We start from the raw sequence: 20592 nt of genomic DNA on the forward strand, positions 1-20592 counted from the left end.
CATTCATACTTCACACTGGTGCAAAATTTAAAATGCACAAAACAATCAATTTTTTTAAAATAATGTGAAATAAATATTGATTTCACATAGGCCTAATAAAATATTGAAAAGAATTAAGTTAAGAGAATAACATGGGAAATAATAAACCGCCCCCAAATCTGCTAGACACCGTCCACTTTTGATGAACCCTCCTCCCTTATACGGTCCAGTTTTGATGAACCCTCCTCCTCTATGTGGTCATCAATAAAAATCTAGTAGAACCTTCAACTGCAACCAAGTTACTCTTTCAATAACATGCATTGTGTAGGCCTACCTAATAACTGATATAAAACTTTAGTATTTTATTGATAATGTTTATTATTAGGCCTAAATATCAAAGGTAGAAACTAGAGGTGTCTTTATTAAACACGAGCAATGTCATCTCATTTTCACTTTTTATACGCAGGATAGAGTTTGAAGTTTCTTTTAAAATTTTAATACTTCAACATGGACTTCTGCAGGGATCTGAAACCGCTTTAGTATAGCATAATGAGTAATAAGTTATTTCTTTCATTAATCCAAAAACACTAGCTCCTAAATCTAGATTTATGTAAATACTTAGATTATACAGAATTCCAGATGTAAACCTAGTGAATCTACTAAAATCTATCAGTTAGCAATATTGACAGTTGACTAGATATATATTGGACTACCTGGTCAACCACAGGTTAGTCAGTCTCTGTGGTTTAGCAGAGGTCTAGATCTAGACACACACCTGACTTATGATTCAAATCAGATTTTGTTAAAGCAGACAACTGAACTATTACTTTAAATTAGAGAAGGGTTCATCAATGTGAAACAAATGGGGTTATAATTCTATTCTAGATTAAATATATGAGGGATGTTTGACAATGCTGATTTTATTAATATTCCATTATTATCATGGGACGCTGGTAAAGAAAATTCCCCTAAATGAGATTAGCTGATCATTAGCCTGGCCTACAAAGAATTTAAATTATAATATATTAGGCCTAATTATATTTTGGCCGATGCTAGCCGGAAAAAGATACGCATGCGCAATGGAGAGAAACTACGATTTGCCATTGCGGCGATGTTTCGACGGTACTGGGCATGCGTGTGTTTACAACGGCAGAACCCTAACACCAACCCTAACCTTATCCCTAATCCTATCCCTAGCCATAATCCTATCCCTAACCCTAAATCTAGCCCTAACCCTAGTTCACTGCGCATGCGCAGAGCTATCTTTTGCCGACTAAGACCTAAGTGGAAACGTTGGGGAGAAATATCTTCTTCCGAGTAGTCAGTAGTCACTTCGTTATATTTTATATAGTTTACCTCTCTAGAATTAGGGCCTATAGACAAACTAAAAAAAATACTAGGCTAAATAAATAGTAAATAGAATCCTGATTCGAACTAGAATTACTTTTAATTCTTGTACTTGTAGAATTGTAGTAGAGCTAGATCTACTAGATTCTAGATCTAGATTCTAGGCCTAGACATCTAGACTCTAGCTAGACTACTGTAGATCTATCAGGTCAGATTATCTGTAAACTGTAAAGTGTGTGAGACAATCTCATCTGTGTACTTGTACTGTAGACTAGTCTGTAGTGAGTGTACTGTAGTGAGTTGCTGTTGCAGTGTGTTAGGCTAGGTTAGTGTTGTGAGTGAATCACAGTTTGTTTCACATCAACTAGGCCTATCATAATTTAAAAGAAGACAAAGCTGACATACCTTTATAGGTCTACGGTTGATTAGAATTGTAATGCATCCATTAAAATTTCACAACTACCATTGACCAACACCCACTATGACTAGTCAAGAATAGTAATCTGAGTCTTGCCAGTCTAGTCTAGTGACATCTACCAGATTCAGATGTATTTTTTTCCAACTAAATCTATGAATGACAATTCAGACTTCGCGCATGCGTAAATATATAGAACAATAGCTTCCGGGTCGCTCAATTAAAAGTAAATTCGCTTTAAAGTACTTTTATTAAAATGGAATCAGCTACTGCTGCGAAAATAAGCGACAAATCAATTTTTTTTCTCCTGGTGTGGGGGCCGGGGGCTTAATAAATGTGCCTATATTTTGTTGGTCAACGAAGGCGCCTGAGTCGTCGAGAATGAGCTTAAAAATAGATTTGCTCAGACAAATCCAGACAAAGTACAGAAAAGACAAGGACATTACATTTTTTGTTGTTGTAATTAATGTAATTCTTGAAAAAAATTAAAAGATATAGATTCTAAATAAGTTCAAAGATATTTAAAAAAAAAAAACAACTAAAGGGAAATTATACGCGCACCACACTCGTCGTAGATCAAATGGTAGAGCTTTTGATTTCTAACACAAAAGTCTCGAGTTTAAATCCCGGGCTAGAGTCCGTACAACGACACTGAGTCAACCAAGCTATGATGGGTATCGGATTTATGTTAGGGTTAGTAAAACGAGATTTATGTAAGGGTGAGTAAAACGACTGGGCTTATATAACGCTGACCAATTTATCCCTTCAAATGCTGAGGTCACTGTGAACTACTTAAGACACCACGAACCAAACCCAAAAGCAAATTTCACACCACCCACCCTACAGCCATACCACCCACCCTACAGCCACCCCACACACTAGCCACCCTACAGCCACCCCACACCACCCACCCTACAGCCACCCCACACCACCCACCCTACAGCCACCCCACACCACCCGCCCTACAGCCAGCCCACACAACCCCCCCCCTACAGCCACCCCACACCACCCGCCCTACAGCCAGCCCACACAACCCCCCCCTACAGCCACCCCACACAACCCCCCCCCTACAGCCACCCCACACCACACCACATCCCTCTATGCCACATAGCACGACCCACACCACAAACCCTAAAACCCCACGATTCACACACAATCGCTCCCCCCCCCCCCCACATCATACACACCAAATCCCACACAAACACCACACTGAAGCACTTATTTTGTCAACACAGTTTTCCAAAATATCAGCTTACCAAACTTTAAATTAAATGTGGCTGCAATTATTTTATTAAGATATTGATAGATTTTCCCCTATAAATGAATTGGCTTAGTGGAAGATAAATGTATTTTTGCTTTTTAAAATCAAATGTAGAAATAATTATTAATTAAAGGGAGCTAATATAGAGAAGGGGAAATAATCTTCATTACTGAATTATATAACAGTACACTTTTAAACTATTGCCTACATTTCGCGATATTTCAAAACAAAATTTTTTTTTTCTAGGTTTATTTACAAAGTTCCTACAAATAATTCGTGTACTTCTTTTTTATAGTGCACAAATACAAAAATGAATCACAATTTAAACTATAATTTAACCTGTTATTTAGGGTCCTAGTAGAATTGCCTAAGTGTATTGGCTAGGTGTTCTCTATATAAATGAGAACTTATTTGTATTGCCAAGGGTCAATTTTATGTCATGGAAAGTTTTGGAATGATAGATCAGTATGTGTATTACAGCGACACTTCTCCCACGGTCGTTTCTATTTCTGTCCATGGGTGGCTACATTGTGAACTTTTGACTCCTCAGCTAAGGACAGAGCACAGTAAACTAAGCAGTCAAGAGAAACCTAGTTTGCACACCTTATTTTAGTCTAGTTCTTATGCCATTTTATTTTCTCCCTTTGATTATTATATATGCAATTGATGTTCATGTCTTTGATGCTGTGTAAAATCTATCAAATAAATTATTATTACTGATTTAAATGTTTAAAACAATTGGATTAATAAAAAAAAAATTACACAACCCCACCCCCTCTGTGAATAATTTCCCCTCCACTTCTCACCCCGACTCCTGTCACTTGCATTTGACCTTCACCCCCTTTACTGTTATGCCTTTCAATTTTGTATAATCACATACATGACATCTTGTAAATATTCATTGTGTACATTTGCAAAACCTTTCGTTTTCATTTGATGTTCGAAATTATGTCAATAATTTGATGTTGATGTACTTGTTTTAAATTGCAAATAAAAGTATTTAAAAAAAAAAATGTATTGAAATCATATTGCAAAAAAAAAAAAGGAAAAAAAATGATATTGTTTGTGGGAATGTTATGGGTATAGCTATCTGAATGAAAAGAATGCCTCATTTTTAGTGTCTTCTACATGCTACTAATTATTATACCACTGCCAATATTTCAGCTCAAACTCTCGAGGTTTTCTTCTCCCAACGTCTCCCTTTCTAATTAACAATTAATTAATTAACCGATAAATTGAAACTTCAGGTTTGATAAAAAAAAGTTAAGAGGTTTTGTATTAAGTAGGCGGCCTATATGTAAACTAAAGTGAATGAAGGTTACGTCAGAAAGAGTTCTGATTACATGTATTGTAAATCTATATCAGTGGTCACAAGTCAACGATGAAAACAATGATACAAAAGTGAACAAGATATAACAGGGCAACACTGATGCCAAAATTACCTGTTAAAATGGATAAAAATTGTAAATGTTCGTATTTGTCCCGTGGGTTTATTTTTTGTTGTTTGTTTGGAGACAAATGTGTTAATTCTTGTCTCCAACTTAGACCGATGTGTTTATTTTTTAAAACTGCTCACAGACCTATAGGATTAACAAAGCGAGTTTATCGGAATTAGAACTTGTGTGTGTAATTAAGTTCACCTAACTAAAAACTTTCTTACGGTACGGCTGTATCTGAAATTATCTTATTATCGTTGACTGTATCACACTAAGACTTTTTTGTTTTAACCCCCCCCCCCCCCCCACACACACACACACACACACACACACTCCTCCATTAAAGTACTGAAACCTGAGAGCTGTGTGTAAAAAATTATACCTAGAAAATTTTAATGTAAAATTATAACATTATAACACTTGTTTAACAATCACAACACAAATCCCTTTAATTTTATAACAGGCATTAGGTTTAGCGTATAAGGGGAAATAGCTTCGTGTTTTTTAAAGTGTTTGACATTTATAGAGTTATCTTTCTTTAAAGTTATAACCTGTATAAAATTATCATATAAATATAATATTTATTTTTTTATTAAAAAGACGCTAACCTGGCCGTTCCCCAATGGCATCACAAGGTGGTTGCGGGGGTGCCGCCCGTATCGAGTGACACCATTCAAAGGGGGTGAGAGGGGGTGACAACTCACGAAAAAGAAAGTTTGCTTTTTCAAGTATTCCCGGCGGGGGGGGGGGGGGGGGGCAGACACTGGTTTATGTAAATGTTAGCTATATAAATTATATAGTTATTCTATTCCGTCTCCACCCCCTAAAAGATGACTAATTCTATCTCTGGGGGGTGACACCGAATCGTCTTTAATTTTATAATATCGTATGTGTACGAGGAAGCAGAGGGGGTGACGTCACTTCCATTCACTAATTACAAACAACTTTGGCAGGGAAGCGTGCGTATGTGTAACAAAAAAAAGAAGAAAAAAACAACACCACATGAACAACACGAGGACTCAATAAGTTTTTCTAGACACGCTTGGGGTGGCTGGCGAAATACGTTAAAAATATGAAGAAGCACACAATCACACTTTTTACAATAGGAGGAATGGGGCACACAATGAGGAAGGGGGTGCACCATATGAGGAAGAGGGTGCACAATATGAGGAATGCTGGGACACCCAACACTATGAGGAAGAGAGGGGTTAGGCCTACACAATTTCCCGTAAATCAGAACCTACGCGACTGGATGTGAATCCACGCTTTAAAACTATAACGGCCATTCACTTTTAAATATGTAATTAAATATGTAATCCATTACCGGAATATATTAGTGTGATTTGAAATTTAAGAAAACTTTCTCTTCAAATTGAACCACAAATAAACAACGCCTAATACATTTCTATTCCCCTGTCGTTTTATTGATAAAAACACAACTGAAGACCACACACAACTGTTCTGAAAATAACACCTTTTCTTAAAATTAAAACAAATATTTACAACAAAATCTATATTCGTCCATTGTTTACAATACAATTATGTTGTTTTTCTTTTTAAAAAAATTTAAACCCTCTTAAGTGTGCTGTGGCCTCGGTAAAACATACACCCTTTACATACAAACATTCTTATCCTAGTTTTTCTCTAGCCAGATCAGGATTCAAGTTTAAACTTACTCGATAAATACCTATAGATTATAGTTGGCTGGGGAAAAAACGGAACAATGCCATTCTAATCTCCTTATCAACCCCTCTATCAAAACCTTGATAATAAATTCACAAGTTGTTTGCCAAGACCCAATTACCTGTTCTAAAAAAGTAGGTCAAATCGATTGAAATCGAGGTCAGCGCTGTGTTTATATTTTCAACACTCCGAACTCCCCAGATCATAGGCCCGGGTTTAAAGCCTTTATGCAACCAGATAAAAATGAAATGGAATTATAATTGTGCACTTTTGAATTTTATTGCTTGGTTTTTTTTATTGGAAGCATAAGCCCTCTCGCATCGTTCTATCTGCAACGGCGCAGTCAAACCCAATGCCCTACATTAACGTTCAATAGGTGGCACTGCTTCTGAAGGCCGTGACGTCAGAAGACCTTATATGGAGAGAGGTTAATTAAGCTCCCTGCGAAATGACAACACGCTTAGTTTGTTTAGTTTCGTGGTGTAGGAAATCGTACTGTCGACGCTAACATCACTAATCCCAGTTATTCGCTCTAAACGGATTTTATCAATGGATATTTATAGCGTAAACCAACCCGCTGATTGCGTTTCAATGTGTGTGTAGTGCTAGCATTCGCATTTTTCTTTTGGAGTATTATTTTTAAAAAAAAACCTTATCAAAACCCCTATCCACAGTCTCGTTTCTTATACACTGCAGGCTTGCCCGTGGTGATGGAGTTTCCCTAAAAAACGAGGTGTGTTTTTTATGTTTATTCCCGCGATTTTAACATACTTCGATGATTTCGCATTGAATATACTAGGTTGTTATTTTAATAATATATTATTTAATGAATGTGTTCGTTTGATAACGTGTAATTGTATTAAATGACCTATTTACAGAGCTAGTGAATATTACCCCTGTCGTTTAAAATAAATAATTTAGGTTAAATTTATCGGTCGCTGGTCAATACTTCTGCGCCATTTTTTATGCCCCCCCCCCCCCCCCTCCCAACCACCAGTCGATTTTTTCCCAGTACTAGAATCTAGATTTTAACAGCGTAGTCGATTACGCTTGTTTTGTTTTTGGTAGTTCGGGTTTTAATAATTCGGATACAATTAATTAGACTCGCTTTGTTTTTTACTTTCTCGTATATACGTAGTATAGAGAAAGTATTGTAATCGTGCAAAAAAAAAAATCGAGATTTTTACAAATCTCGACGTTTTACACCTCACTGATACGGAAAAACATAATTTTGCAATCTTGTCCGTATGTCTGTGTGTGTGTGTGTCTGTCTGTCTGTCTGTCTGTCCGTGTGTAAACACGATAACTTGAGTACCGTTACAGCTAGGTTGATGAAATTTCATATATAAGTATTTTATCAAAATCGTAGATCCGTATCAACTTTTGAGCGATTTCCGATAACCGGAAGTGGTACTTTTCCTACTTTGAATTTTTTAAAAGCCTATAACTTGAGTACTATTTCAGATAGATAAATGAAATTTCACATGTAAGTAAAAGATCTAATTCTCTACCTTCTGTTAAATTTTGAGTAATTTCCGTTGACAGGAAGTAGTAATTTACGCTACTTCCGATTTCTCAAAAAACTAATGTAAATTTTAAAAGTACTAATAATATTGCGCACTATTATACACACCTTTATTAGGCGTTCGCTTGGTGCGCAATTGTTTTTTACTGAGATTCTATTCTATTTTTAAAAGTTTTAGTATTTAAAATGGATTAAAAATCATAACTATATCCCCAGTTACCATCCCCTTGTTGTTTTATATAAGAATATTCGAGAAAGTTTAGGGGAGATCACTACCGGTTTATTTTTAGACGGGGGACTGATTTTAGTATTTCATACATTTTGTCCGATATAAAATAAATTTAGTTGCGAGGTCCTATGATTTAGAAAATAAGCGGCTGTGAAGTTAGTAGGCCTAGTTAATAAATTAATAAAGTTTGGCCTAATTGGCTTATCCCTATTCAATGAAATTTCTTAATACATTTTAAATAAATAGTCCTAGATCCTATATCTAGATCGTATAAATATAATACTTACACTTAGGGGCCTATCATGCAAAAGTATTAGGCCTAAAATGAATTTAAATACAGCAAAATTAGATCTAGTTCATAAGTAATTATTAAGTCAAACTTGACATTAAGTTAATGAATTAACAGCCGAATTAAAATTTAAGTTTGGTCTATTTAACTTAAAGCCTTTTTTTTTTAAAACATTGTATGCGGTAGATCTATGTATTTGATAATATAACATTACCTAGTACAACCACATAGAATCTAGTCATAGTTCTGTCTTGATGTGGAATCCATATTAATATGGTCTTAAAACATCAATGTCATTTAAATAGTTTGCAGTTTTAATTTAGTATAGTCCTTACGTTTTTATTTTAGCCTTATATTGATCTATTTTATAGGTATTGTAAGAAAGGAGGCAGTTTTTAAAACTTTGTTTTGTCGATAAAAGAAAACAAATTAGTAGACACCAACATAAGAATTTTTAAAAATACGTGAATTACGTGTAAAGCATTTTAACCAAATACAAATAGCTTACAACCTAGACTCTAGACCTGTATGAATAAATGTTACAGGTGATGAAGACTAACCTGCACTTATTATTTATATCAACCTATAACAAAATTATGGATGCCAAACTTATATTTAAAATTTTATTCACATTTGATTTAATGTGTGTATTCACCACAGTGGTCACTGAATAGGTCTATGTTAAGCAGGTAAACTGGACATACTTGAATTACTTGAAACAACTGTAAACCCTGTATTATATTTTATATTTAGGCCTAATTATAATTTTTTCATGACTAACAAAAATAATTAAGATAATTCATGTTCATCACCCTCAATATAATATTATAATTGATGCACTGAAAAGAAAAAAAATATTGTTTAAAAAACAAAAGCTATATAGTTTTAGAATATACCATTTTATAACTGTTTGAAACATTTTTAACAGTTGACAATTATAGTAGATTTTTCTTGTCATATAAACAATGCTTATATTATGAGTAGTTAAATTTAGCTATCAAACGTTTTTAAAAAATACCACTAGCTGTAAGTATAAATATTTTGCAGTTGATTATAATGATGATGAATTATAAGGAAGAAAGATCAAATAACTCATGAAAAACCCTACATGACAATAAAGGCTAGTTTTTAATCCTTTAGTCCAAGTTCTTTCTTTTAAAGTATCGAATAATTTTTCTAATTTTCACAATCTGTTTACTTAAAATAAACAAATCAACATTGAATATTAATTAATCTTACATAATAGTTAAAGTCTATAACAAATTTATAAAAAAAAAACTAGCACAAGAATTGAGCATATCATTTATACAATTTATACATTTACCTCATCAATTATTTAGTTGATTTATCAAATGTTCAGATCTACTGTCAGATTAATACATTGAAACAAAAAAAAACCCAAAAAGAATTGATTAAAAAACAGTATTATAATTATAATATATTTAAATCCCAGATTCAAAATATATAAATTGTAGATATGTTAGCCCTTGAAAAGTTTATAAATTGAGGGTGTGCCGCCACCATTATCCTGCTCTTGTCTCATGTTTGTGTGCTAACCTTTCAGGAATGTTATTCACTTATGAGGATACCCTGCTCACCCAGGTCTAAAGGGAGGGAATAATGCAGTGGTTATTTTCTTACTGGAGTACCTGCACATCATCATGCTGGGCCCTTTTGCTGGGGCTAGTTGCTGTTTCTGTGGCAGGTGAGTTCTTGTGGTGGGTAGCCACTGGGTGCTACATTGTGTAGTTACTGGGTGCTACATGGTGTAGCTACTGGGTGCTACATGCTGTAGTTACGGTTGCTACATGGTGTAGCTACTGGGTGCTACATAGTGTAGCTACTGGGTGCTACATGCTGTAGCCACTGGGTGCTACATGATGTAGCTACTGTGTGCTGCATGATGTAGCTACTTAATTCAATAAGGTGTTGCTACCTAGTGCTACATGGTGTAGCCACTGAGTACTACATGGTGTAGACACTGGGTGCTACATGATGTAGCTACTGTGTGCTACATGATGTAGCTACTTAATTCAATAAGGTGTTGCTACCTAGTGCTACATGGTGTAGCCACTGAGTACTACATGGTGTAGACACTGGGTGCTACATGATGTAGCTACTGTGTGCTACGTGATCTAGCTACTTAATTCAATAAGGTGTTGCTACCTAGTGCTACATGGTGTAGCCACTGAGTACTACATGGTGTAGACACTGGGTGCTACATGCTGTAGCTACCTAGTGCTACATGTTGTAGCTACAGTGTGCTCCATGGTTTAGCTAACTAGTGCTACATTTTGTAGCCACTGAGTGATATATATATGTGTGTGTATATACTCATGGAAATATTTTATTATAATGTGGGCATATTGATTCTTACACTTTAATTAAAACTCAAAAGGCTTCTCTTCCCTGGCCTGGTGCTACCATGTTTGTTGTGTATGTGTTGATATTGTTTGAGCCTAGTTTATTGCCGACAATGTAGTAATATTGTTTGATCCTAGTTTATTGCCGACATTGTAGTGATATTGTTTGATCCTAGTTTATTGCCGACATTGTAGTAATATTGTTTGATATTGTTTGATCCTAGTTTATTGCCGACATTGTAGTAATACTGTTTAATCCTAGGTTATTGCCGACAATGTAGTAATATTGTTTGATCCTAGTTTATTGCCGACAATGTAGTAATATTGTTTGAGCCTAGTTTATTGCCGACAATGTAGTAATATTGTTTGATCCTAGTTTATTGCCGACAATGTAGTAATATTGTTTGAGCCTAGTTTATTGCCGACAATGTAGTAATATTGTTTGATCCTAGTTTATTGCCGACAATGTGGTAACATTGTTTGAGCCTAGTTTATTGCCGACAATGTAGTAATATTGTTTGATCCTAGGTTATTGCCGACAATGTAGTAATATTGTTTGATCCTAGTTTATTGCCGACATTGTAGTAATATTGTTTGATCCTAGTTTATTGCCGACATTGTAGTAATATTGTTTGATCCTAGTTTATTGCCGACATTGTAGTAATATTGTTTGATCCTAGTTTATTGCCGACATTGTAGTAATATTGTTTGATCCTAGTTTATTGCCGACATTGTAGAAATATTGTTTGATCCTAGGTTATTGCCAATAGTGTAGTAATGTTATTTGATCCTAGTTTACTGCCGACATTGTTGTAATGTAGAGCTGAAGCCATTTGAATACATTTCCATTCATGAAGGCTCGTGTGTACTTACTACCGTCACCCCCCCCCCCCCCTCTACACCCACGGACCGTCATCGCCGACCTACCCCTCTCCCCCCGCTTCCATTCAGTCATACTTTATGATCCCAGCTTCCATTAAAGTTCCAGCTATACTTTATGGTCACAGCTTCTATACTTATGGTCCCAGTTTCCATACTTATGGTCTTATCTTCTATACTTTATGGTCACAGCTTCTATACTTATGGTCCCATCTTCAATACTTATGGTCCCAACTTCTATACTTATGGTCCCATCTTCTATACTTATGGTCCCGTCTTCAATACTTATGGTCCCAACTTCCCCGAGTAGGAAAACCAACGTATTTGTGGCTTGTCGGACGTCCTCTCTAACCCATCTCTTCTCTCTTTATATAACATCAATTTTACCCAAAGGTTTGTTGTTAAAAGATCAATCATGCCCCACCCCCCACCCCCGCTCTTAATATAAATTGATACTTGTAACTGTACTGTAACTGAAATATAACCTTGACCCCTACTGTTCTACACGACAAAAGAGCGAACAGTTTGTGGGCCAACCATTTTGCAACTAAAAATAAAGTAGGAAGTAAAAAACGCCGTATAATGGCACCGATAGCCGGGGACACAGCGATCGTGGTTTTAAACCGGATCGTTGTTTATATGATAGGAGTATTTACTTTTTTACAGCAGTATATCATGTCTTTTAAAAATGTGATGGTACTTTGCTACGACCTTTTTCATGTCTCCGGTATTTAAACTCTAGTCTTTGCCTTCCCAGGAGTTGCGCTACCCCCCCCCCCTTATTTGGAAACTGCTGACTTACATGTTTTGTACAAGACCGTAATCTGAAACGTTTCTTGGAATTACAAATCAGCCACCCCTCCATATTCGTGCATCAGCCACCCCCCTCCATAATATTCGTGCATCAGCCACCCCCCCCCCCTCACCACTCCCCTGTCAACTTCGTGTCTCCGACAACACTGTATCAAGCCTAACGATCAGGCCTGAACTATCGTTACCGCTATACACTTGTAATACAAGCGTTTACAATTATCACAAACTATCGTTACCGCTATACACTTGTAATACAAGCGTTTACAATTATCACAAACTATCGTTACCGCTATACACTTGTAATACAAGCGTTTACAATTATCACAAACTATCGTTACCGCTATACACTTGTAATACAAGCGTTTACAATTATCACAAACTATCGTTACCGCTATACACTTGTAATACAAGCGTTTACAATTATCACAAACTATCGTTACCGCTATACACTTGTAATACAAGCGTTTACAATTATCACAACCTATCGATACCAATGTATAGTTGTAATACATGTGTATTGCTTTCATAGACTAACGACATCACCCTGTTCCCTAAGGCTGGTTAGTCCACCCTGTTCCCTAAGGCTGGTTAGTCCACCCTGTTCCCTAAGGCTGCCCCATGGTTAGTCCACCCTGTTCCCTAAGGCTGGTTAGTCCACCCTGTTCCCTAAGGCTGGTTAGTCCACCCTGTTCCCTAAGGCTGGTTAGTCCACCCTGTTCCCTAAGGCTGCCCCATGGTTAGTCCACCCTGTTCCCTAAGGCTGCCCCATGGTTAGTCCACCCTGTTCCCTAAGGCTGCCCCATGGTTAGTCCACCCTGTTCCCTAAGGCTGGTTAGTCCACCCTGTTCCCTAAGGCTGGTTAGTCCACCCTGTTCCCTAAGGCTGGTTAGTCCACCCTGTTCCCTAAGGCTGCCCCATGGTTAGTCCACCCTGTTCCCTAAGGCTGGTTAGTCCACCCTGTTCCCTAAGGCTGCCCCATGGTTAGTCCACCCTGTTCCCTAAGGCTGCCCCATGGTTAGTCCACCCTGTTCCCTAAGGCTGCCCCATGGTTAGTCCACCCTGTTCAGTAAGGCTGCCCCATGGTTAGTCCACCCTGTTCCCTAAGGCTGCCCCATGGTTAGTCCACCCTGTTCCCTAAGGCTGGTTAGTCCACCCTGTTCCCTTAGGCTGCCCCATGGTTAGTCCACCCTGTTCAGTAAGGCTGCCCCATGGTTAGTCCACCCTGTTCCCTAAGGCTGGTTAGTCCACCCTGTTCCCTTAGGCTGCCCCATGGTTAGTCCACCCTGTTCAGTAAGGCTGCCCCATGGTTAGTCCACCCTGTTCCCTAAGGCTGCCCCATGGTTAGTCCACCCTGTTCCCTAAGGCTGCCCCATGGTTAGTCCACCCTGTTCCCTAAGGCTGGTTAGTCCACCCTGTTCCCTAAGGCTGGTTAGTCCACCCTGTTCCCTAAGGCTGCCCCATGGTTAGTCCACCCTGTTCCCTAAGGCTGGTTAGTCCACCCTGTTCCCTAAGGCTGGTTAGTCCACCCTGTTCCCTAAGGCTGCCCCATGGTTAGTCCACCCTGTTCCCTTAGGCTGCCCCATGGTTAGTCCACCCTGTTCCCTAAGGCTGCCCCATGGTTAGTCCACCCTGTTCCCTAAGGCTGCCCCATGGTTAGTCCACCCTGTTCCCTAAGGCTGCCCCATGGTTAGTCCACCCTGTTCCCTAAGGCTGCCCCATGGTTAGTCCACCCTGTTCCCTAAGGCTGCCCCATGGTTAGTCCACCCTGTTCCCTAAGGCTGCCCCATGGTTAGTCCACCCTGTTCCCTAAGGCTGCCCCATGGTTAGTCCACCCTGTTCCCTAAGGCTGCCCCATGGTTAGTCCACCCTGTTCCCTAAGGCTGCCCCATGGTTAGTCCACCCTGTTCCCTAAGGCTGCCCCATGGTTAGTCCACCCTGTTCCCTAAGGCTGCCCCATGGTTAGTCCACCCTGTTCCCTAAGGCTGCCCCATGGTTAGTCCACCCTGTTCCCTAAGGCTGCCCCATGGTTAGTCCACCCTGTTCCCTAAGGCTGTCCCATGGTTAGTCCACCCTGTTCCCTAAGGCTGCCCCATGGTTAGTCCACCCTGTTCCCTAAGGCTGTCCCATGGTTAGTCCACCCTGTTCCCTAAGGCTGGTTAGTCCACCCTGTTCCCTAAGGCTGGTTAGTCCACCCTGTTCCCTAAGGCTGCCCCATGGTTAGTCCACCCTGTTCCCTAAGGCTGGTTAGTCCACCCTGTTCCCTAAGGCTGGTTAGTCCACCCTGTTCCCTAAGGCTGCCCCATGGTTAGTCCACCCTGTTCCCTAAGGCTGCCCCATGGTTAGTCCACCCTGTTCAGTAAGGCTGGTTAGTCCACCCTGTTCCCTAAGGCTGCCCCATGGTTAGTCCACCCTGTTCAGTAAGGCTGCCCCATGGTTAGTCCACCCTGTTCCCTAAGGCTGCCCCATGGTTAGTCCACCCTGTTCCCTAAGGCTGCCCCATGGTTAGTCCACCCTGTTCCCTAAGGCTGCCCCATGGTTAGTCCACCCTGTTCCCTAAGGCTGGTTAGTCCACCCTGTTCCCTAAGGCTGGTTAGTCCACCCTGTTCCCTAAGGCTGCCCCATGGTTAGTCCACCCTGTTCCCTAAGGCTGCCCCATGGTTAGTCCACCCTGTTCCCTAAGGCTGCCCCATGGTTAGTCCACCCTGTTCCCTAAGGCTGGTTAGTCCACCCTGTTCCCTAAGGCTGCCCCATGGTTAGTCCACCCTGTTCAGTAAGGCTGCCCCATGGTTAGTCCACCCTGTTCCCTAAGGCTGGTTAGTCCACCCTGTTCCCTTAGGCTGCCCCATGGTTAGTCCACCCTGTTCCCTAAGGCTGGTTAGTCCACCCTGTTCCCTAAGGCTGGTTAGTCCACCCTGTTCCCTAAGGCTGCCCCATGGTTAGTCCACCCTGTTCCCTAAGGCTGCCCCATGGTTAGTCCACCCTGTTCCCTAAGGCTGCCCCATGGTTAGTCCACCCTGTTCCCTAAGGCTGGTTAGTCCACCCTGTTCCCTAAGGCTGCCCCATGGTTAGTCCACCCTGTTCAGTAAGGCTGCCCCATGGTTAGTCCACCCTGTTCCCTAAGGCTGCCCCATGGTTAGTCCACCCTGTTCCCTAAGGCTGCCCCATGGTTAGTCCACCCTGTTCCCTAAGGCTGGTTAGTCCACCCTGTTCCCTAAGGCTGTCCCATGGTTAGTCCACCCTGTTCCCTAAGGCTGCCCCATGGTTAGTCCACCCTGTTCCCTAAGGCTGCCCCATGGTTAGTCCACCCTGTTCCCTAAGGCTGCCCCATGGTTAGTCCACCCTGTTCCCTAAGGCTGTCCCATGGTTAGTCCACCCTGTTCCCTAAGGCTGCCCCATGGTTAGTCCACCCTGTTCCCTTAGGCTGTCCCATGGTTAGTCCACCCTGTTCCCTTAGGCTGCCCCATGGTTAGTCCACCCTGTTCCCTAAGGCTGCCCCATGGTTAGTCCACCCTGTTCCCTAAGGCTGGTTAGTCCACCCTGTTCCCTAAGGCTGCCCCATGGTTAGTCCACCCTGTTCCCTAAGGCTGCCCCATGGTTAGTCCACCCTGTTCCCTAAGGCTGCCCCATGGTTAGTCCACCCTGTTCCCTAAGGCTGCCCCATGGTTAGTCCACCCTGTTCCCTAAGGCTGGTTAGTCCACCCTGTTCCCTTAGGCTGCCCCATGGTTAGTCCACCCTGTTCCCTAAGGCTGCCCCATGGTTAGTCCACCCTGTTCCCTTAGGCTGCCCCATGGTTAGTCCACCCTGTTCCCTAAGGCTGTCCCATGGTTAGTCCACCCTGTTCCCTAAGGCTGCCCCATGGTTAGTCCACCCTGTTCCCTAAGGCTGGTTAGTCCACCCTGTTCCCTAAGGCTGCCCCATGGTTAGTCCACCCTGTTCAGTAAGGCTGCCCCATGGTTAGTCCACCCTGTTCAGTAAGGCTGCCCCATGGTTAGTCCACCCTGTTCCCTAAGGCTGGTTAGTCCACCCTGTTCCCTAAGGCTGGTTAGTCCACCCTGTTCCCTAAGGCTGCCCCATGGTTAGTCCACCCTGTTCCCTAAGGCTGCCCCATGGTTAGTCCACCCTGTTCCCTAAGGCTGCCCCATGGTTAGTCCACCCTGTTCCCTAAGGCTGCCCCATGGTTAGTCCACCCTGTTCCCTAAGGCTGCCCCATGGTTAGTCCACCCTGTTCCCTAAGGCTGCCCCATGGTTAGTCCACCCTGTTCCCTAAGGCTGCCCCATGGTTAGTCCACCCTGTTCCCTAAGGCTGCCCCATGGTTAGTCCACCCTGTTCCCTAAGGCTGCCCCATGGTTAGTCCACCCTGTTCCCTAAGGCTGGTTAGTCCACCCTGTTCCCTAAGGCTGGTTAGTCCACCCTGTTCCCTAAGGCTGCCCCATGGTTAGTCCACCCTGTTCCCTAAGGCTGCCCCATGGTTAGTCCACCCTGTTCCCTAAGGCTGCCCCATGGTTAGTCCACCCTGTTCAGTAAGGCTGCCCCATGGTTAGTCCACCCTGTTCCCTAAGGCTGCCCCATGGTTAGTCCACCCTGTTCCCTAAGGCTGCCCCATGGTTAGTCCACCCTGTTCCCTAAGGCTGCCCCATGGTTAGTCCACCCTGTTCCCTAAGGCTGCCCCATGGTTAGTCCACCCTGTTCAGTAAGGCTGCCCCATGGTTAGTCCACCCTGTTCCCTAAGGCTGCCCCATGGTTAGTCCACCCTGTTCCCTAAGGCTGTCCCATGGTTAGTCCACCCTGTTCCCTAAGGCTGGTTAGTCCACCCTGTTCCCTAAGGCTGGTTAGTCCACCCTGTTCCCTAAGGCTGCCCCATGGTTAGTCCACCCTGTTCCCTAAGGCTGCCCCATGGTTAGTCCACCCTGTTCCCTAAGGCTGCCCCATGGTTAGTCCACCCTGTTCCCTTAGGCTGCCCCATGGTTAGTCCACCCTGTTCCCTAAGGCTGCCCCATGGTTAGTCCACCCTGTTCCCTTAGGCTGCCCCATGGTTAGTCCACCCTGTTCCCTAAGGCTGGTTAGTCCACCCTGTTCCCTTAGGCTGCCCCATGGTTAGTCCACCCTGTTCCCTAAGGCTGCCCCATGGTTAGTCCACCCTGTTCAGTAAGGCTGCCCCATGGTTAGTCCACCCTGTTCCCTAAGGCTGCCCCATGGTTAGTCCACCCTGTTCCCTAAGGCTGCCCCATGGTTAGTCCACCCTGTTCCCTAAGGCTGGTTAGTCCACCCTGTTCCCTAAGGCTGGTTAGTCCACCCTGTTCCCTAAGGCTGCCCCATGGTTAGTCCACCCTGTTCCCTAAGGCTGCCCCATGGTTAGTCCACCCTGTTCCCTTAGGCTGCCCCATGGTTAGTCCACCCTGTTCAGTAAGGCTGCCCCATGGTTAGTCCACCCTGTTCCCTTAGGCTGTCCCATGGTTAGTCCACCCTGTTCCCTTAGGCTGCCCCATGGTTAGTCCACCCTGTTCCCTAAGGCTGCCCCATGGTTAGTCCACCCTGTTCCCTAAGGCTGGTTAGTCCACCCTGTTCCCTAAGGCTGTCCCATGGTTAGTCCACCCTGTTCCCTAAGGCTGCCCCATGGTTAGTCCACCCTGTTCCCTAAGGCTGCCCCATGGTTAGTCCACCCTGTTCCCTAAGGCTGGTTAGTCCACCCTGTTCCCTAAGGCTGGTTAGTCCACCCTGTTCCCTAAGGCTGCCCCATGGTTAGTCCACCCTGTTCCCTAAGGCTGGTTAGTCCACCCTGTTCCCTAAGGCTGCCCCATGGTTAGTCCACCCTGTTCAGTAAGGCTGCCCCATGGTTAGTCCACCCTGTTCCCTAAGGCTGGTTAGTCCACCCTGTTCCCTAAGGCTGCCCCATGGTTAGTCCATCCTGTTCCCTAAGGCTGCCCCATGGTTAGTCCACCCTGTTCCCTAAGGCTGGTTAGTCCACCCTGTTCAGTAAGGCTGCCCCATGGTTAGTCCACCCTGTTCAGTAAGGCTGCCCCATGGTTAGTCCACCCTGTTCCCTAAGGCTGCCCCATGGTTAGTCCACCCTGTTCAGTAAGATTTACCCATGGTCAACCCTCTGTTTCCTCAGACAGTGTTTGTGCCCCTCATGAAATCAACACAGTTTGTCCCAGGTTGTTACAGATCGTGCAACTGGATGCCGTAACTACATCAATATTTGTTAGTCTCACAGTTAACTCAATTTTAATTATTGATCACATACAAGCTAACACCTAGCAACATTTTTTTTTCTGTCGGGGGAAAGCGTTAGGTTTTGTGGGGGCGGTGCTTTGAAAGGTGTTAAACAAGGCTAAGTATAAGCGGTTTACAGCCAGTGTACACAGCTTAGATGGGGGAACATGGGAACCTAGCACTTTCTAGTCCATGGATATGTTGGGAGGAACACGGGAACCTAGCACTTTCTAATCCTTGGATAAGTTGGAGGGAACACGGGAACCAAGCACTTTCTAATCCTTGGATATGTTGGAGGGAACATGGGAACCTAGCACTTTCTAGTCCATGGATATGTTGGAGGGAACATGGGAACCTAGCACTTTCTAATCCATGGATATGATGGAGGGAACATGGGAACCTAGCACTTTCTAATCGTTGGATATGTTGGAGGGAACAATCGTACATCCACCACGATACCATCACAACCTTCCAATATGTTGGAGGGAACAACCGTACATCCACCATGATACGATCACAACCTTCCATTATGTACTATAACCACCCCCAGCCTTATAGGTGTGTAATAACCACCCCATCTTTACAGGTGTGTAGAACTTTCAACCCCCACCCCCCTACAGGTGTGTATCCCCCCCCTACAACCACCACTGTTTACCACTACTACCCTCGTAGCTCTTTTACTCACCCCCACACCCCCACACCGCATACTCACCTCCCCACACACGTGCCCACCTCAGTGGAATGCGATCCATTCAACCTCCCCCCACCCCCATCCCCCACCCCCAACATTCTTAACTACTTACCAACCAGGAACAGATGGGGCTTCGATAGCCGTGGGCTCATCTGGCATCCGTCCCCACTCGTTCAATACGTTATCAGATCACTCTGGTTCTCTGCCCGCGTAGGCTAAATTTAGACTTATCGACTTATTTCCCCTATCAGTGAACAAAGTTGAAAAGTGCTTTACCTAGATCTAGATCTGTCTTTATATAGGCTACACGTTTTTAAAGTGCTTTACCTAGATCTAGATCTGTATTTATATAGGCTACACGTTTTTAAAGTGCTTTACCTAGATCTAGATCTGTATTTATGTAGGCTACACGTTTTTAAAGTGCTTTACCTAGATCTAGATCTGTATTTATATAGGCTACACGTTTTTAAAGTGCTTTACCCAGATCTAGATCAGTATTTATATAGGCTACACGTTTTTAAAGTGCTTTACCTAGATCTAGATCTGTATTTATATAGGCTACACGTTTTTAAAGTGCTTTACCTAGATCTAGATCTGTATTTATGTAGGCTACACGTTTTTAAAGTGCTTTACCTAGATCTAGATCTGTATTTATATAGGCTACACGTTTTTAAAGTGCTTTACCTAGATCTAGATCAGTATTTATATAGGCTACACGTTTTTAAAGTGCTTTACCTAGATCTGTATTTATATAGGCTACACGTTTTTGAAGTGCTTTACCTAGATCTAGATCAGTATTTATATAGGCTACACGTTTTTAAAGTGCTTTACCTAGATCTAGATCAGTATTTATATAGGCTATACGATTTTAAAGTGCTTTACCTAGATCTGTATTTATATAGGCTACACGTTTTTAAAGTGCTTTACCTAGATCTAGATCTGTATTTATATAGGCTACACGTTTTTAAAGTGCTTTACCTAGATCTGTATTTATATAGGCTACACGTTTTTAAAGTGCTTTACCTAGATCTAGATCAGTATTTATATAGGCTACACGTTTTTAAAGTGCTTTACCTAGATCTAGATCTGTATTTATATAGGCTACACGTTTTTAAAGTGCTTTACCTAGATCTGTATTTATATAGGCTACACGTTTTTAAAGTGCTTTACCTAGATCTAGATCAGTATTTATATAGGCTACACGTTTTTAAAGTGCTTTACCTAGATCTAGATCAGTATTTATATAGGCTACACGTTTTTAAAGTGCTTTACCTACATCTAGATCAGTATTTATATAGGCTACACGTTTTTAAAGTGCTTTACCTAGATCTGTATTTATTACACACGTTTTAAAGGTCTGTATTTATATACACATGTTTTGCCCTAGACAAAAGAGTGTTTGATAAATACACATGAGTTTGCGAATCACGTTTCACATTTTTCTAACATCCACATGTTTGATTTCAT

At 42.0% G+C, this 20592-nt stretch overlaps 2 protein-coding genes across 2 annotated transcripts in view; one reads left to right on the forward strand and one right to left on the reverse strand.

The window, feature by feature from the left end:
* The window catches only part of LOC131936830 (EEIG family member 2), a 63352-nt gene extending 61464 nt beyond the window's left edge, over nucleotides 1-1888 (reverse strand). Inside the window, exon 1 of the mRNA XM_059293913.1 lies at nucleotides 1732-1888. The gene's annotated coding sequence lies outside the window, so the exon portion shown is untranslated. The remainder of the gene's footprint in view (nucleotides 1-1731) is intronic.
* A 4673-nt stretch (nucleotides 1889-6561) lies between these two features.
* Nucleotides 6562-20592, forward strand: part of LOC131936833 (transforming growth factor beta receptor type 3) — a 116566-nt gene continuing 102535 nt past the window's right edge. Inside the window, exons 1-2 of the mRNA XM_059293924.1 lie at nucleotides 6562-6854; nucleotides 9729-9869. Of these exons, the coding sequence (XP_059149907.1) occupies nucleotides 9785-9869 (85 nt within the window). The 5' untranslated portion in view covers nucleotides 6562-6854; nucleotides 9729-9784. The remainder of the gene's footprint in view (nucleotides 6855-9728; nucleotides 9870-20592) is intronic.

Source organism: Physella acuta, unplaced genomic scaffold, assembly GCF_028476545.2.
Source record: "Physella acuta isolate Inbredline_101_S28 unplaced genomic scaffold, ASM2847654v3 ptg000189l, whole genome shotgun sequence".
Classification (NCBI taxonomy): Eukaryota; Metazoa; Mollusca; class Gastropoda; family Physidae; genus Physella; species Physella acuta.